Consider the following 19,512-nt stretch of genomic DNA (forward strand, 5'->3'; position numbering starts at 1 on the left):
AGAAGTGGAATGATGAATCTACTTAGAGTATTCAATATACATGGCCGTAAAATAACCTATTTTAGTATTGTGACATTGCTTCATTGTAAAGATTCGACTCGACATTTAAATAACATTATACAGTGCCGCTATGGACGCTTTCCATGTTAGCATGGCTCAATAAAGAAGGTCCCAAGAGATTATTTCTCACAGTTATGATCTTTTAGCTTTGGACATGTCAGTTCTTACCCTTATGTAATAGACTTCCCACTCGAGGTTAGAACTTGCCCACGGATGTGTCATCGCACTCGTGTTCACCTCCAACATTGCATTTGAGAGCCTATCCAGTCCATTCAGCAGAAAATATATGGTTACTCAACTATTTATGGGCAATTTGTGTCAAATAAATGGATGGAGTTACATAGAGCGCAGAGGGTGGATAATCTATTGCCACAGTTTTTATTTTACTTTATATAGACTGTGTACAACTTTCATTGGATGGTTCTTTACAAAAGCTTAACTGTGTAATTAGGTGCATTCCAAGATTAAAAAGTATATTTTTGTGCATATATAATGCCCAGTTCAGTCTGACACTGTCAGAATGTTTTTAATTCAGTTGTTGACAACATTTTGCTCATTTTCTGCCTCTTTTGTCTTGCAGCCATTTCAGTGTCCAGTCAACCATACTTTGGTCGAGCAGATGAAGACGACTCAATGTAAATAACCCATTTTCACAGTTCCGATATAATGATGTTCGGTCAGCCGATGGCTAAGCAACCGATTAAGCGAAACCTCTTTCCTGAAATGAATAACTATGTTTAGTACATAAATGTTTAAAATGTACGCCTTGCAGTGGACCACAGCAAATAAATGATTCAGAAAGTGGATTGAATAGCCGTTACGGTGTCAACCTCAAACCTTCAAGTGGTTTTTGCATCCATGGAGAGCTTTTTGTAGTCCCTAGCCTGGCAAGCTATATTGATGTATTGATTTAGTCTCGGCCATTTTAAGGATCCGGTCGGCTTATTACAGTGAGATATCTTGATTCTCACAGTGTGGGAGCCCCTGGGGTACACTGCATAACTCAAGCTAAAGCTTGGCCGTGCTGATAATGAGCCTGATCAGTTGCAGACGGACTATGTGGAGTAAAGTAATGGGAGCTTCCATAAAGCTCCCACCACATGTTCCTTCATTTTTATTCCTCCTTCCCATTTAGTCACTCAGCCAGCTTCGGCTTTGTCCTTTTGGAGCTGCAGGCAGCTGATTAGAGCGGTTGTTGTGGTCTGGACGATTTAGAGAGGTTGACCAGGAACAGGAAGTGGTCTTATGGCTTCACTCAACTTCCTATAATTAAAGAATCAGTTTTGTGTTCCAAGCAGGACTGTGCCCCAGTACAAAGTGGTATTTGGTATGTTTGGTCTGATTTGTTGATATTCCAATTCTATCCATTTCTATTATACTATATGATATCTATTTCTATTACCTATACTATATCATATCTATTGATATTCCAATTCTGTCCATTTTGTCCAAATCTGATATTTGTTAAAATAAAAATTTGGATAGTCGATTAATCGTCTGATTAATTTAGTTAGTCAGCCGATTAATCGGTCAGGCCCTACTCACAAATGTTCTTCAGCTTAAATGGATATATATTACTGCAGACATTCGAAAATCTTGTAAAAAGTCTCATCAAAATAGTGCACGGTGCCGTAACCTTTTTCATATAAAGCACAATTCAATATATCATGCAGCCGCACCAACATAACGTTCATTATCAAATGTCAACAAACTCGGCCCAGCCATTCATAAAAATACTGCTGTTATATTCTTTCTGCATGGCCACTTGTGAATAATCCAATTCTGTCTCCACAGCACTCTGGGAATGCTCCAGATCCTTGTGGCCTTATGTGTGATCACGGGCTATTCCATCACCACAGCCAGTTTTGCCATCTACGTCGTCAAAGAGCATCACAGCGGTTCCAAGAGGCTGCAACACATCGCAGGCATCAATGAACCTTTCTACTGGACCATTAACTTCCTTTATGACATGGTAACACCTAATTGCTCAGTCTATAAATCACAAAAAATACCACCTTACCCATTTAATAACCAATAGCATCAAATCATTTGTCAGCGATAGATTATGACCTGAATCTTTTCCCGTAGATCATCTATCTGATTCCTGTCACTTTGACCATCGTGGTGATCGCCGCCTTTCAAGTTTCAGCATTCACGGACCGACAAAATTTAGATGCCGTCGCGCTACTTCTAGTGCTCTTTGGGTGAGTTGTGCCTCTCCATCGTTGTGGATATACGTATATTAGGTTCGTGATCTATTCAGCGCACTGGAAGTTTCCCTCGCCTTGATTTGTGATGCGAGAACTGATTTAAAGCACATCTCATACAAGCTGTTTGAAGTTGCGAAATTCAAAATCCCATTTCCAGGTATTGTGAAACCCAGTCAGTCACAGAACAAATCAAGTGCTACTTAGTGATGTATTGCAATTTTTCTTGTCTGATGAGGTGGTGTCTAACGCATAAATCCTTTTCTAGCCCATAATACAAAAAAAGAAGCACAGGCGCCCCTAGAGGTCATCTCAAATTTGCCAACATTTGAATTAACAGCAACACTTAGATTGAAGGTCAACCTTTATCCGCTTTAGTTGTAAACACATTTTCACCCCAATTATTGCTTCTATCTGTTGCATACTAATCTTAAGTCACATCTGTCCTTGACGATATTTACATCATTTTAATTTTACTATCTACTGTTCACCCTCCTGTGTTTTGCTCTGCTGCCAACGGGCCCGAGATCTTAGGAGGCCGAGTCAGCACTGCGCAGCTCATTTATCAAACAGATGTCTCCCTCCCAAGCAATGAATAATCACATTCCTCCATCTGGCAGCCAGCACCCACCTGGTCGGCTTTGCAGCCGTCATGCTGCTGTTCCCCGCTATGCTTTGGCACCCGTCCTGTGTCTACCAAGCACCTTTTTTTTGGGCTTGCTTCCCAGTTGCGACGTCTCTGTTGAGCTCTATTTGTTTTCCTGTGCTACTTTACTTCTTTGAATCTATTTTCCCTTCCTTCCCCTCTCTCTCTGGCTCTCTTTGTGTTGTTTTGACCAAATCAAACAAACAAGGAGATTATGTGAGAGGAAAGTGTGGGCCAGAAAAGAAAGATTTGGGGGAATACAGGAGGAAGTAATCCATTTTCCTCTCTTCACGACTGTTTACGCTCCTCATGGTGTAATTTTCCTCCATCTTGTCAGTATTTTTAGTGCCTGTGTGACACTCAGGCCAGCAGCTTCTCTACCTCAATTTTCTAAAAGAAGCATAATTTACGAGGCACTTTGAGATTTCATTTCAACCTATAGACGATATAAGCTTCATGTTATATTCTTCCTGAATTAAATCAAGCTTCCACTGTCAACTCCTTAGGTTTGCCACCTTCCCCTGGATGTATCTCTTGTCAGGTGTCTTCAAGGATGCCGAGACGGCCTTCATCATCTACGTCTGCATTAACCTTTTCATCAGCATCAATACCATCATGTCCACATCCATTGTTTTCTTTCTGGCTCAAAGCACAACAAACACTGTAGAGGTCAGAATCATTTCGAGTGTTATGTATTGATTTAGTCTTATGACACAATGACTCTGGGAAGTTGAGTCAGCAAATTGAATGCGCTGCACTGCAATTCCTTATTTGGTGACTTCATGTCGTCTCAGAAAGAAAACATCCAGAATATCTTCACAACATTGTGCGACGCCTTCCTCATCTTCCCTCAATTCAACTTTGGAAACGGGCTGATGAAGCTGGCCAGGATGAACGTGGAGGTCCAGCTCCTCAGCGGCTATGGCATCGATGCTTACAAGAACCCATTCTCCACAGAAGCTCTTGGCTGGATGTACATCTCCTCCATCATCCAAGGCTTGGTCTTCTTTGCATTGCGCCTCTTACTTAACACATTCCTCATGCGCAATGTCAGGTGAGAGAAATATAAAAATGAAAAATGTTATTTGAAATCATTTTTGGAGCAATTCATTTTCTTATCAACATTTCCTCTCCGCAGGCATTTGATTTTGGGCCGTAAAAAGGTATCACAGATGGTTGAAGATGAAGATGAAGATGTTGCAGCTGAGCGCTTGCGGGTCTCCAGTGGAGCAGCAGGTGCAGACATCCTACAAGTCAACCAGCTCACCAAAATATATCAGCATCTCAACAAAAAGAACTATGCAGTCAAGAGGCTGTCTGTGGGAATTCCCGCAGGAGAGGTAATCTTGCCAGCAAGAGGCGTCATAATCAACTGACACCACATATAAACCATTTTTTATGCGAAACCAATGGAGAATAGTTCTATCCTATGATTTACTTGTAACACCTTATTTAAATGATGCTGTTTATCAAGTGTTTGCATTTTGAACATTGCGTCAAGCAGTCTTAATAAATGATTCATCTTTTTCCCCCTAAAGTGCTTCGGTCTGCTTGGAGTGAACGGAGCGGGAAAAACAACCACTTTCAAGATGCTCACGGGAGATGTGAGCCCGACTGACGGCACGGCGCAGATCAGGGACTGGGATGGGTAAGATACTCATTCATTATTTTTTAGATTTTAAAAGCACCGCAAAGCGAGTGAGATGAAAGCATATGGCACTTTGCGAATGTGCTGACTCACATCATCTCTGATGATGAAGCTGTTAGTTGAAAGATGGCTACAGTATGTTATTTGCATAATGTATGTGCAATAATGTCACGTTGATATCAATTTATGCTATTAATACATCTTACTTGGATCAATAACTGTATGTCACAGCTGCCGCCTTGTGAAAGTGTTTCTATAAAGATTTGGACCACATGCATGATCCTAAAAACTGACAAGACTCTGTCATACACAAACGGGAGCAGCCGAAAGAAGAAGAAATTAATATGTAGCATGTCATTATTCATACATGAAAGAACATTCTGATTTATCGAGAATATCGGGCTTTCTAGAACAAAGTACCGGCCGTGAGTCTAGTTGAAACAACCTTCACGTCCATTTCCACGATTGAATTCCTGAATGCCTTTCAAGTGCTTGTGTCTATTTTGTGTGTTTCCTCAGGCGGCTGGTAGACATTATGGAGTGTCGGCGCAAGGGAATTAACATCGGCTACTGTCCCCAGGTGGATGCGCTGGATAATCTGCTCACTGGAGAAGAGCATTTGTATTTTTACGCTCGTATTCAAGGCATCTCAAAGAGACAGATAGACAGGGTAAGAGTTTAAAGGCGGGGATATTTTTCATTGCCTTAGAATTGTTCCATTGATGTCTGAAATGAGGTTGGATGCAGGTTGATGCATTGTAAACCAAAATAATCAGCAGGTATGGCGATATTTCTCGGACAGCTTGACATGCTTGCACAAACATTTTTGAAATCTGAAGATGACAAAGTGTAATTTCCCAGTTTTTTTATTTTTATTTTCGCGTTCTCTGACCCAATCCGCTCTTTCGGTGTCGATTACTTAGTGGGCTTGACACAAATACGCAACTGACCAACATTTGCAGGCCCTAATTGATATTCGTCATGTGTGAAAATGGGCAGAAAAATCATGTAAATTATGCAAACATCTATTTAACATTTAAAGAGCACTTTAAGAACTACTCAGCTGACTGACGTGCTTTGACACAACGAAGAATGCAAAAATAAACATAATTCAGGCTTGTGAAATTAATTCTATAAAATAAATTAAAACCACAATAAAAAATTACATCTACAACAATAACTTCAAAATAGACCGGTGACTTATACCGCCACATTATTCATTGGTTCTTGATTATAATTTTTTTTTTCAATTACAAAAACCTTTTAAACAGGGCTGTGCAGACTTTTTTTTTTTTATATCCACAGTGCATGCGTATATGTGTGTGTGTGTGTGTTTATGAGAGACACACGCTCACGCAGGGAGACGGTATGACCAGTGGCTCCGTCTGTCCCCGTTTGTCTGCAATGATGTTATTATGGTCCTTTGGCCAAATGATGATGGCATAATGACCAAAGATGAAGATGAGGCTCTACCTACGAGTTCTTCTCATGTTGTCTCCCGCTGACAGTCTCCTCCTTTGTTGTGGATAATGGGGGATGCCTTAATGGAGTCATTCCACATTGGCATGTTTTTGTCAGGCTTAATGTGCTGTGCAATCTCATGTTAGAGAGCCTTGAAATAATTTCAAAAGTGCATCTATGTCTCCCCCCAAAAAAAAGAATATTGAGACAAATCCTCAAAAATCACATGTATCATTTAATATCACATATCAATGTGGATTTGATGCAACTTTACCAATAATATTTAAATGTTATGTTGATTGTGATGACGTTCCTCTTAAATCGATGATTCGTTTGTGGTTTTAAAAGTGTTGTTTACCTGCTGCGTTTATAACCTTTACAATCCCCGCATGTGGTCTCGCAGATGGTGAACTACCTACTAAAACGGCTGGAGCTGATCTACCATCGAAACATAATCACGGATGGCTATAGTTGTGGCACGCGAAGGAAGCTTTCGACCGCTATCGCCCTAATAGGACATCCGCAGATCCTGCTCCTGGTGAGTACACATACATAAAAAAATAGGCAAAGAAAGGTACTCTATCCATTTCAAAGCAAGCCAAATATGATATCAACTGCATTTATTTATATATTTATCATATCAGATTGGGGCAACCAGTCAGACTGCTCTCACCTATCGTACTCACATGTCCTCAAGTGCATCTTTTTTTGACATCTGATCGCTATGATTGGCTGCGAATCAATATTTCTGTGCCGTTCGGCTCGGTGATAGCATCTATCACCAGTCACTTTGAATTACAGTCTTTTTTTCCCACCTCAGAAAAAAAGACTTGACCAACATTAAAATAGTATAGTGGGCCTAAGGGTTCATAAAAAAATGGAAAGTTCTTTTTCTTACTATATAATTTTTTTTGTTTGAAGCATGACTTAAAAAACACTGTCCTACTCTCACATGTCAGGATGAGCCGAGTTCTGGCATGGACCCTCGCACCAAACGACATCTGTGGAAAATTATCTCTGAAGAGGTGAAAGGAAAGTCTGCTGTGGTCCTCACTTCCCACAGGTTAGCCATCTTCCTTCATGTGCTGCTTGTTGTTGTGAAAAGTATTAAAGATTCAATAGATTTTTAGAAGAAGTATTTCAATCCAGTCCATTACCCTTTTTGAGTCCAAACTTGACCTTTAATTTTTTTTTTTTGTCTGTGTCTCAGCATGGAGGAATGTGAGGCCCTGTGTAGCCGCCTGGCTATTATGGTGAAAGGTCAGTTCCGCTGCCTGGGCTCCTTGCAGCACATTAAGAACAGGTTTGTGACAACTCATCAGCTTCACATCCTCAAATACATTTTCTGCCCTGTTGTGAAATTGCTGCAGCTATTATTTTACCTCCCCATCAGCTGACATTCATGTCCTTTATGTGCAGGTTCGGCCGTGGGTTCACTGTAAAGATGTACTTGACCGAGTCCGCCGGTGATGTAGAGGCAATCACTGTTTTCATGCAGAGACGATTTCCCAGCACTTATCTGAAGGTAATCTTAACAAGCTGTTGCAATATTTGATACATACCTTTTAAGCACTTCTCAAATCAGGAGGAATATTAGCTCAAATACCTGCTTCAGGAATACAAACTTGGACTCGTTTTTCTGAATAAAGCGCAAAAGCATATCTATAATAACAGTATCATTTATGAAGTGAGACATCTCATGTTCTCATTTATTATCAGGACCAACACTCCTCCATGGCGGAGTATCACATTCCTGTCGCGCCAGGAGGGGTGGCTGACATCTTCCAACATTTGGAGCGCAACAAGACTTCGCTGAAAATCAAGCATTTCTCTGTGAGCCAGACCACCTTGGACGAGGTAAGAACGAAGCATCGACTGGGAGAGTGAACCAAACCATCTTTTCTTGATGTGGATAAAGTAGATGAGTGACTGAAAAGCGGTAGGAGGGTAAACTGGGACAGTCAAGAAAGCTTGAGTAGGAGTGAAAGACAAGTAGGGAATGTAAAATTAAGGCAAGAGGGAAGCTGGCAGGTTGGAGGGCTTGCCTGAGGGAAAATAAATGGAATATGAGTTGGGGAGAGAAATCATGCATGATTTTCTACAATCGGTGCTCTTCTGGAGCTTTGGGTTTGGAAGATACCACATGGAGAAGAAATGAGGGGGGGAGCTGAGGAGAGAAACCAAATTCACTGTTATTGAGGATTTCAAGGAGGGCAAGGAATATTAAAACGACAGTAATATTATTGTTCCACTTCCACAGGTCTTCATCAACTTTGCCATGGGAAATTTTCAGATGAAATCCATCTCAACTCACAGCAATGGAGAAAGAGAAGTCGAGACATAGTGCTGACATAAGGCTGACTACTATTTCCACAGCGAAATGAGGACATTATCTCGTTGTACTGCATCCGTCCATCTAGATACTTTGAGACTGCACTATTAGACTGTCAATCATGTTTAACTCTCCTAAGATTCAGCGTGAAGAGGGACAATTATATCGAGGTCGAACGAATTCTATTGACAATGGTCTTCTTGAGCACATTTACATAGCTGCTCAAATGAATATTTATTGATATGTTTTTAACCATACTTGAAAAGTTAGCCAAACTAGAAATCTTTTACATATGTTTCTAAATAGAGATCATCTTCACAAAATAAATATATTGTTAATGTGCACATCTTCATCTTGATGAATGTCTTACTACAAGAATGATTTTAATTTCTTCTGTGCTTATGGGCCGTTTAATGATGGTCTTGAATGTATTCAGCTATATATTTTTTCCCTGATTAAATAAAAGCACTTTCAAATGCAGTTACTTTGATGCTCCTAGTGTAGACAATCCTTTCATTTAGATTTGCTTATGGGCAAACCTGTATATCTTTGGCTGTAGGATGTATTCTGCTGGATAATTTTTGCACAGATGAGGTACTTTGCCTCACTATAAGGCTGATCAAGTTTAATAAACAACAATGAAGCCATAAGTGTTGGTTTATTTGATTTCTGCTCTTTTTCCACGGGGTGGCACAATTTTCCCAATCTGTAAATTCATGTGCTTGTAATTTGGTTCAGAAGTGTACTGCTGTAAGGATTTTAAATACCAGACGTGTTGATTCACTTTCAGTGGCATGCATGAATACATCACAAATAAGGAGAAAAATCTGTAGTATACCAAATTGTGACTTTAAAATTGCCCATTTTGATAGTTTGAATTGCAAATACAACATAATCGATTCTTAAATGATCATCGGCGGGTGTTTTCAAAAGACAACAAAAATTTTAGGTGAATTCGACAGAACGATTGTGCATGATAAGTGAACCGCGAATACGCGGGGGATATCTTTTGGGAGCGCAGCGGAAGAACGTAGTCACTGGCGGGAGATGCGAGGAAGCAGGAAGTAAGTCGCTTTTTCTTTACTTGTCAACATCAGGCATTATTCTCCAAAGTCTGAACAGAGTGAGAATTCGATTTTGACAGCAATGGATGCAATTGCTGTGGCACAAACAAACAACTGGAAGAACACCAAAGAAGCGATCGCCAACTTTCGACGTCTGTTACTTTGTTCCAAATGGTAAGTTCATTTTGACTTTGTTTTGCATGCAAAACGCAAACTGATCTTGCAAATCCTCCAAGTAACGAAGTTATACCACTATAATTGGTGACGCTGCTTTACTAACGTTTATTTAGGAATCTTGTGCATTGAACAATTTTTTTTTTTTTTTTCTTTTCATGCAAGTTCCGAGTTGCTGAAGGATCCTGTTTGTCTTGGGACATGTGAGCATATGCTGTGCAGGTAACAGAACATGTCCATGACTTTATACCCTGCAGAAATGCACACGTATGTAAATCAAACTCGACTGTACTTTCCAATCATGTCCGCATGTTAATTGACTGTCAATGTCACATTCTAACTGCACGAAATTGAAGGCACACCAATTTCAATTGGCTGCAAGATGAGATGGGCGTTGTGCAACGCACAATGCAGAGGGTGCAAGATCCATAACACGCGCATAAAGTATTAGTGTTTTGACATTCACTCAAATACTGTAGATGACTTCAAAAATGCTTGGTACTGTTAGCAGTTGTGTGAATACACACCTTTTATTTTTTATTTTTTAATAATCCAACCAAGTATTTCTATTCATTGAGTTTGCATTGAAAATTAATTACAAAGTGGGATCTCTATGATGTTTGGGGTATTTTCATTTCCTAGGTCGTGTGCAGGCCCAAAGGCAGGTGATGGCTGTGTGGTTTGTCACAGCCCTTCCTGGGTGAAAGATATTAAAATCAACAGGCAGCTCAATAGTATCATACCGCTCTTCTGTGACTTGGAGTCCATGTTGTACCCCGATGGACAAGCAGGTAAAATTGTGCTCAGCTGTGAAACACGTTTCCGCTTTATTTATTGCCTTCCGCTCTTTTGTCACGGTGGTAGAGTCAAATATTTACATGATGACATTGTAGGCGGACATTTACTTTACTTTCCTGCAGCGTCTCTCTAATGACTGTTATTATGTACTGCAATTAATCATGTGCACAGACCATGTGGCTTGCATATAAACAAGTCAATATTTACTTTCTTTTCACTCAGAAATGACAAAACCGGTTTTATGCCAGTTCCATATCCACCTAAGCATATTGTCGATTCTCATTGCACAGACTCCTCGGAGATAATGCGTCCACAAAATGAGGGCACCGTCTTAAAATGCAAGAAGAATTTCAAGATCTGGCTCAGCCCTCGCAGCCGCAAAATGCGTTGCGTGGTGAAAAAAAATCCAGAAGTCATCACACGTGAAAGCAAGTCTGAAGCTCAGCCCGGAGCTTCAGCGGCAAAAGTCGGTGACATGACAATTTTCAACTTCACCTCGTCCTCTCAAGATTCTGGCTCCTCTTCTCCAGCAAACTCCAGCAATAAAAAACAGAACAGGAAGACGAGGAAGACAAATGCGAAAAAGATTGGCGGCAGAAAGAAAACGACACAAAGAGCCTCAAAGAAACAAAGTAAACAGACTGTGAGGAAGAATCTTGATAGTATAAACGAGCAATGGAGGATTATGGAGGAGCAATCAGAGCATTTTAACATGGAAGGTGAAAGTACATCTCATAAAAAAGTTTCCTTCATCAGCCCTGTCGGCACAACTTCCATCAATGATCTCCGACCTGTGTCTAGCACACGCACCTTCAGAGACGGACTCACAGAAGGTCGTGTCGATCCACCCAAGAGCTCAACGCTGAACGAATCCGACACCGTTCATGACACGCTGCCCGCCTCCTCCTCCATCCTCAAAACGATCCCTAAAAAACAAGCCGACCTTTCATCTCCACAGCGTTCCTCAAAACGCCAAAGACCGGAGGGAGAGGTCATTGCTCTGGAGACCACACCGAAAAGGCCAACAGCCTCAACGACCAGCTGTCGAAAATCATTGGGTCACTCGTCTCCCGCTGTCGTTAATTCTCCTTCTTTGCCCAAGCGGAGGTGTAAAAAGCTCCCCCGAGAAGATGGAGGGGAGAGTCCCATTCTTCCACTTACGGAAAGTAAAAAATCTCCCTCTTCTCGTGCTTCTCGTGCTAACCCGGGGAGCCCAATGGTCGTGAAGAAGAACCACAAAGGAGAGACCCTGCTCCATTTAGCCGCAATAAAGGTAACCCTACACAGATTTTCGTATAAGCTGTTTAAATTATTCATTTGATATCGCCAATTGCTCATTTTATTTTAAACTTCAGTGAAAAGACGTTTGCTAAATTGACTTAAACCATTTCCCTTGCTTGTCAACACTTTTCAGCAGGAGTCAAACACAGTTAGTTTCCTAGCATGACTCTCCTTTGACATTCTCAGAACCAATCTTTTTTTTTTTTCTGTGATGACTGAAATGCAATTTTACTGATGAAAATTGCATCAGAGGATAATATTCACTTTGCTCCTTCACAGTTGGGTGGAAGCTTTTATGTAATCACCTCGAGGCCAGACGGAATGTCCGACCGACTCTTCTCTCCTGTTTGTTTGAATAGTAATAAAATGTAATTCCTCATGTTGAGTTGACTAGCACTACGGCGCTCGTTATGTACGCCACATTGATTGCCCGGCAAGTGCTGGCATACACTTCAGAGTTGCACTTTTTCCCGTTTCGCCAGCAGGTTTACAATGTCGGGGTTGTTAAATTCTTGTTGGTTGTCCTTCAGGGGGATGTCGAGGGCGTCAAGGAACTACTGGACCAGGGAGCTGACCCCAACCTGAAGGACAATGCAGGATGGACACCTCTGGTAAGAACAAAAACCTGCACAGACTTAAATACAGAATTCAACCATGGCTTAGATGTGACTCCACTTAGCAAGAGCTCATATGTTGTAGTGACAGCTTTTCAGTAGCTTTTTCCAAGAGATGCGGTTTCTTAAGATAAAAAAAAAAGCAATTCACCACATTTATGTACTCCACCTTCTGAATATCCTCCAAACAAGCTGTTGGCTTGGATTGAAGACGCCGAAGAGTAAATCTACCGTATGTTTCTTTATTTCAGCATGAGGCATGTAACCTGGGCCATCTGGCAGTTGTGGAGACGCTGTTGTCAAGGGGGTCCCTGCTCAACACTCCCGGCTACAAAAACGACTCTCCGCTTCACGATGCCGTGCGAAACGGGCACATAGCCATTGTCAAATTGCTGCTGCAGTTTGGAGCCTCGCAGAATGTGCTGTAAGTTTCGTTTCTGTCTTTTGCATCAACAGGTTGAGGTTTCATGTGGCATGGAGTCAGAAGAAGCAATTCAAGACATCTGCCAATGCAATCTCTAATGGAAGCTTTGGCATCCTGCAGCTTTGTTTTTTTGTAAATATGTTACTGTAGACGTGCACTGCGCAGTCATGTGACAGGACCAAATGGTTGCTCTACATTTGCTTCATCTTCAAGTCTTACAATAGAAACGGCACTTGTAATTTCTAAATCCGAGAGATGGCCTTTTTCTCTCTCTCATGCTTTTGTGATGTATTCGGTGCAACAGCTACAATCTCTTCTCCCTGACTTTGACAAGTGCCGCACTTATGGCTTCCTCTCTCTTGTGTTTTGGAGCAATGGCTTGTGAGAGATTGTTCTCGACTGCCTTCCTCATCCTTTTTTTTTTTTTTTTCCTTCCCCTCTTCAGCTCTCATGTGCAGCTGTATAAATCAGTTTGTGTGTGTGTGTGCCCAAATTTTTTTGGAGGAAGTCAGAACCCAAACGAAACATTTTATGGACCAGTGGACCTATTAATTATCCCCCAGGTGTTATCTTTGCTGATGCCTAAATTTTCAGACAACCAACTGGCCTCGTCTCAATGGATTTAAAAAAAAAAAAAAAAAAAAAAATTATATTCCCTGGTCTGTTGTCTTCGGATAAAACCTGACAAGTATTGATAAGACAACTTGATTGAATTCCAAAGCACTCAATAAAAAACTGCAGCTGTAGTCAAACCATATTTGTGTCTTCAGTCAAGTGCACACATTTTACCACTGCTCCATCATCCCAAATACAAATCACATCTACTGATATAAAATACTGGAGTGGGTCATTTTTGTTTTCCTCAAAGTACAAGTTTATTCTGCAGTTTTTTTGCCTTAATTGAGTGTATGACTGACCCCGGCGGTGTGACCTATAGATTGTGTCAAATCTTCTAATTGTGAATGCTCATTACATTTTAAATCATCTTCTTTGTAGTAATCTTCATGGCAAGCGGCCTGCAGACTACGCTGCAAGTCGGGAAATGCTAGAAGTCTTCCAGCAAGTGTCTGAGGAAGCCCAAACTGCCAGCACATCTACTAACAGCCCGGCTGCTCTCTCTGTAGTATGTCAAAAAAAATGTTTTTCCTGTCATTGAAATCTGTATCTTGTGCGAAGATTAAATTCTAAACTCCTTCATTTTCTCGTAGGTGGGTAATTGCGCTAAGCAAGAAGAAATGGTTTTGTTTGTGTCGAGCAAGCTGTCACAAACAGACCAGCATCAGATTGCAAAACTGTGCCGGCTTTTGGATGGCAGGATAACGAACTCCGTTACTTCTTCAGGTACGGTCTTTGTATTGAAGAGAAAAAAAAAATATATCACAACCACTACAGGTCTGTTTTGCATGTCTTTTCATATCGGTTGTGCAAAATGCAGAAAGCAATTGATCTTGAAATTTGCCCCTATTCAACTTTTGCAGGGTATTTTTTAGTATGTCACTCAAAAGCAAGTCAGCGATTGCAGCCAAGGATTTTGACTCAAATTAGAAGACAACAAATCAATGGCAACTGCAGCATGCAATGAGTTTTGCCCTCCAGGTGTAATTGCTTGGGCTTCACTATCATCTTCACTGATGTGACTAGTTCGAGCAATGAGCTTGAGTTAAAATTTGGACTGCCCACTAATCACAATTTCTGATTGCCTTCAGGCAGTCTTGTTAATTATCAGCAAGAGGTGTATTTGGAAGCCAAAACAATTATGCAAGATGCAAGTTTGCGACAGTGTCTCAATGGAGAAACAGATCCACCCTAATGACAACATTGGGGCTGCTAACATCGTGTTTTATGCTTGTTGCCATCTCCCAGTGAGTCATCTTGTTGTGCCAGAAGGACCCATGCCGAGCACTTACTCCACTCTCCTCGGACTTCTTGCAGGCTGCTGGATTGTCAAATACAGCTGTAAGTTAAGTATCATCATGGTGAAAAGCACCCTGTTGCTATTTTGATAGTCACGCTGCATTCATAATGTGGCAGCATTTTGTGAATTTGAATCCAATGCATTTTCAAAGATGTGCTATGTTTTTTCTTCTAAAAAACAAAAAAGGGAAGCATTTCCATGAATTCAATGTTTTGAATAATATTCCACAGCCTTTATGTCATCAATCACACAGACAATGAAAGTGAGCACATTAAAAAAAATGTTTACAAAGCTACACGCAGGGGCATTATCTGTTTGTTCTCATCTCAAAATATCAACTTGTCTGACTGTGACACATTGTCTTAAAACACAGTGTTTCAGTGTTACCGGCAAAATGTTCTTTCTGCTACCTTTTTTGGAGGATACATTTACAAATTTGGCCAACAACTCTGACATCATATTCCAAGTAAGAAACAAAAAAGCAACAGGCTGACTCTCGCTCTTAAAAGCCATTTCTTGACCGCGTCTGTCGCCTAGCCAACCCACTTCTTATTATTCTTCACAAGTGAGTCATTTTCAGCTACAATTCCTATCTTAATGTGTCACTTTATACGGTGGGATGTGTCAGAAGAAAAAGAAAAAAAAGCCTCTATTTCATTCCCACGGGCCGAGTCTCCGACACAGCTTGTCTCCCACATGACAGTCTCAGTGACATGCTATCTGTTTTTGTCCGTATGCGTGCATCCTTGCTCACATATGGCAGCGGAGCTGTCAGCGCCACCTGTCTTTGTATGCTACCGCTGTCAACCAGGCCAAGGTCTGCCGTGCCACTTTGAGTCCATCGCAACACCTCAAAATGTATTTCAGTTCCAATGCTCAGGAAATGAATGTTCTCAATTCCAGTAGTAATAGTTTTGGCATATAGTACTTTGCCAGTGTAGAAACTATCTCTGTGTCTAGTACAAAAAGCAAAATATTTCTTCCCATCAGCTCAATTCCAAGTCAATGTCTATCATCTCCGCTTATTGGCCACATATCCGATATGCATTGCATAATTTATTTATTTTTATACAATTTTTATGTTGCTTGTGATAAGGGTGTCACAAAAAACAATTGCAATCTGAAAATTACCTTTGATTTAATCATACCAAACGGTTACATTTGAAAATATACCATCCTAGAACAACCACAATTACAAAGAATTAATCGATTGTTAAATGTGACCCAATTCTGCATTCAGTCTTGATAACAGTAATTATCTGAAATGCTAATTACGCCGGTGCACTTAGCGCCATTTTCTATCTGTGGCAATTAACCACAGTGTGTGTCTGCTGGCGTCTCTTAAACTTGTGCTTAATTAAAGTGTGAAGCATAGGCTGATTCTAAATATGCACAATATGCAAATAAGTCGGAAGACTATCTCATGTCATGTGCAATGGAAATGAACTCAGAGAGGATCACCGTGGTTCTGAAATGTTCTCATGTTTTCTTATCCAAAAGTAGTTCTACTCACTAGCCTTAAGATGCGACTCTTGGGAACGTGTTTTTCGATATGTAACAGGTTTTTGAGGATTATGTAAATACTGCCCGGATGACATTAAATAACAGAGCTGCATGTATGATCTGAAACAAAAAGAATCTGTGACAATAATTACATTGGTTTCCATGATCAAAACAAATGTGTGTCTGATACTTTTATATAAACGGTTACTGGTATCTTCAAAAACACGAAGCTAGCTGTCACAATGCTGTAATTTGACTCTCTGAAGACAGACCAAACAAGAGCCGCGTCATCAACTTAATCACGCTGCTGGCATATTTCTTTTTTTATCAAGCAAGCACTGTTTGCCAGTACTTGAAGACTTCCAACTCATTAAACAACATTAGCTTTGTCGTCCTGCACTTTCAAGTCAATATAATTAGTGGTGGCTTTGATTTCTTGATGCCAGGGGTGGAGGCATGTCTGCAGGCAGGCAAGCGGATGCCAGAAAACGAGCACGAAGCGGGCGAAGGCCCCCAACGCAGTCGCATCAACCGATGCAGCTTGGTAAAGAAAACACAGACACGCTTTGCGTAACTATTGATGACCTTAATTGGTTTGAGACCAAACAAGACTCTAATCAATTCGTTTCCCAGAGTATCATACACATAAAAAAGACAGTTCTAAAATCTCAAACATCTACAGGAATTTATTCTCTCTCATGATGTGCGTAACTATTGATGACCTTAATTGGTTTGAGACCAAACAAGACTGTAATCAATTTGTTTCCTAGAGTATCATACACATAAAAAAGACAGTTAGAAAATCTGAAACATCGACAAGAATTTATTCTCTCTCATGATGTGCCCCTTGTAGCTCCCACCGCTGTTCGACGGCTGTTTCTTCTTCCTCTTGGGTTCTTTTAAATCTCACAAAAAAGACGAGCTGGCCAAGCTACTCCGTGACGGAGGAGGTCAACTCCTGAGTCGGCGGCCCAAGCCCGACAGTGATGTGACTCAAACCCTTAGTGCTGCTGCCTACCACGCTTTGCCGGGATCGGACCAAGCCCTCTGCACCCAGTACATCATCTTTGACCGGCAGGGTCCTCACAGACCCTCACTGATTCGGAAGGGCAAAGTGTGGTCTGCTCCTTCCACCTGGGTCATTGACTGTATCACATCTTTCCGACTTCTCCCTGTACCAAACTTTAAATTTGTTTGAGTATTCTTAACACCAGCTTTTGTAATTGTTCCTTATCATGTTGATCAGATGATCATTTCCCCGCTCTATGCTACTTGAAGATTTACAATAACAAAGATAATTTGAACAAATTTACCCCCCTGAAATTTCAGAAGTGTCTATCAAACTTTGTACCATGGGAAAATGAAGCTTCAAATTTGCTTCAAGAACCAGTTGTATTTTTCGTAACCCCTCCAGATAGCACTCTGTTAAACATTTGGCAGAGTAAAAAACAAAACAAAAACTTGTCAGTAGCAAAGTGGTGTTGAAAAGCTTGTTAACCTGGAAAAATAGTTTTGTAGATTAGATTTGAAGAATTATTGGGGGATTTGGTTCATGGAAATTGTAAATAATCATCTCAATCTATCTTTGCTCGATGGAAGTTATATTCTGTTGCAAAAGGTTGAAGCTTGTGGCTGCTAAAAATTCACTTATCACTTGGCTTCCTAAAAAATCTTGACCTCTGGTTTATTTTGTTGACCACACAAAACGCTCCTCTTGCTGTGTTGCAAACTGAACAGAAGAAGCAAGTGGCTCTGAACAAATCCTTCTAATTTCCTAGGAAAAGATAATGAAAAATCTTTTGGAAAATGCAAGTGCAAAGTCCCTGACAGGATTGATTGAAAGTGGTTTGTTACCCCAAATTGGATGTTATAAAAATGCAGATAAACTGCTGCCGCACTGGCATGAGGAGAATAAATAATCATTTTGTTAGGGTGGTGTGTATTGTGAATATAATATGTGTAAATTGTATTCAAGAGCGACTGGCCCGCTATTAGAATGCACCTAACTGCTATTGATTACTTTTGTGGTGCTAAAATTTCATCCCTTGTCCATTCTAAGCTGCAGTAGGCCGTTAAATGGTAAGAGGCAAGGAAGAGCTTCTAATGAAACCACATTTTATGTCCTTGAACTAAAAAAAACAAACTTATTTTTTTCCTCACATACTCTTCAAGCAATATATTGAAAGAAACCTGATGATTGTGATGATGTGCTGATCTATTAAGCATGGTGGGCCCCAGTTTTGCTTTAAATCATTTGGTTTGATGTCAAATTTACAAAGTTTTCCAGAACAGAGCAATAAAAAAAAAGACCAAAAATCCCTTTTTGCAGAATAACACTTCATTTCATGTCTATTTAACAAAATAGTTTTGCATCATAATGAATAATACACTTTGTCCACACAGATACAGTATATTGAAAGTTATTTACATCGAAACGTGGAGCACCGAGGGTTGTTTTGTAACTTGTGTTTTCAGTCTGAACTCAATGTGTACTGTCCACAAAACAACCCGTAATGCTCTGCAAAAATGAAAACAACTGATTGTATGCTAACAGTGTTTGTCTTTCTGTTCCAGGCACATTTTATTGACATATTTCCTGACAAAATTAATACAAATAAAACAATCTTTGATTATATTGTCTTTTTAACTTTTGATGAGTACATTTACTGCTGAATAGTCAATTATGAGGCATTCACTGCTTGGATTGGATGCAGTACTTGGCTGCAACCAGCAGAGGAGCTGTTGATTCACTTGCAACTAGTTGGTGGCCTGGCGTGACGTGTTTTAAAAACATTCCAATTGATTAACTGCTTGAAAAATAACAATCAATAAGTCAACAGTCCAACATGGTTCAAGCTATATTGACATGGAAAGGTCGTTAGCTATGTCGTGGCTGACGTAGACGATTTCCGTAGATCTTCCGTGGGATCAATATCCACTCAATGCATCATTTGGGATGGCCTTGTAATTAACTGGTGAAGTGCTCCAGGGTCCAGTCCGTCGTTTGCCCCTAGCCAACTGGGACAGGCTTCAACCAATCGTAGACATCAGTTGCTTATTAACATTGAAACCTTTTGTGCTCTTGCATGAAGTCAAAGAGCAACCTTCGTTTATCCTTCTTCGAGCTAAAAGGCTTCAGCGATGAGCGCGATTCCTCACGGACTTTTCTTTTCATCAAGCACTCACAGACAGTTGTGTGTTTTTCTTGTCGCCCGGTAGAGTAATTCCAAATTGTATCAGCATATACACGTAGACTGAATTCTAATAAGGTTGTGAGATGTTTAATGAAGATAAATAACAGTTTATTAGCCCTAAGATGTCTGGGAGCACTATGGTTGTGATTGATAAAGCAAAAGTGTCGACATAGCTCAAGCTGGATAGATGG

The 19,512-nt window shown here is 40.5% G+C and overlaps 2 protein-coding genes across 2 annotated transcripts in view; both read left to right on the plus strand.

The window, feature by feature from the left end:
• abca12 (ATP-binding cassette, sub-family A (ABC1), member 12) overlaps positions 1-9,004 on the plus strand; it is a 37,053-nt gene extending 28,049 nt beyond the window's left edge. Inside the window, exons 60-73 of the mRNA XM_085919851.1 lie at positions 641-695; positions 1,855-2,032; positions 2,149-2,264; positions 3,420-3,582; positions 3,708-3,967; positions 4,052-4,253; positions 4,452-4,561; positions 5,081-5,231; positions 6,426-6,560; positions 6,982-7,085; positions 7,233-7,325; positions 7,442-7,547; positions 7,742-7,879; positions 8,283-9,004. Coding sequence (XP_085775977.1) covers positions 641-695; positions 1,855-2,032; positions 2,149-2,264; positions 3,420-3,582; positions 3,708-3,967; positions 4,052-4,253; positions 4,452-4,561; positions 5,081-5,231; positions 6,426-6,560; positions 6,982-7,085; positions 7,233-7,325; positions 7,442-7,547; positions 7,742-7,879; positions 8,283-8,366 — 1,895 coding nt within the window. The 3' untranslated portion in view covers positions 8,367-9,004. The remainder of the gene's footprint in view (positions 1-640; positions 696-1,854; positions 2,033-2,148; positions 2,265-3,419; positions 3,583-3,707; positions 3,968-4,051; positions 4,254-4,451; positions 4,562-5,080; positions 5,232-6,425; positions 6,561-6,981; positions 7,086-7,232; positions 7,326-7,441; positions 7,548-7,741; positions 7,880-8,282) is intronic.
• Positions 9,005-9,331: 327 nt separating this feature from the next.
• bard1 (BRCA1 associated RING domain 1) lies at positions 9,332-18,270 on the plus strand. Its single transcript, XM_085920895.1, has 12 exons — positions 9,332-9,418; positions 9,499-9,592; positions 9,758-9,814; positions 10,235-10,383; positions 10,681-11,663; positions 12,202-12,282; positions 12,537-12,709; positions 13,706-13,832; positions 13,918-14,050; positions 14,573-14,665; positions 16,574-16,671; positions 16,981-18,270. The coding sequence occupies exons 2-12, from the start codon at positions 9,501-9,503 to the stop codon at positions 17,323-17,325; spliced, it is 2,331 nt and encodes a 776-aa protein (XP_085777021.1). The 5' UTR covers positions 9,332-9,418; positions 9,499-9,500; the 3' UTR covers positions 17,326-18,270.
• Positions 18,271-19,512: the final 1,242 nt, after the last annotated feature.

Source organism: Syngnathus leptorhynchus, chromosome 9, assembly GCF_054491065.1.
Source record: "Syngnathus leptorhynchus isolate UIUO chromosome 9, UIUO_Slep, whole genome shotgun sequence".
NCBI lineage: Eukaryota > Metazoa > Chordata > Actinopteri > Syngnathiformes > Syngnathidae > Syngnathus > Syngnathus leptorhynchus.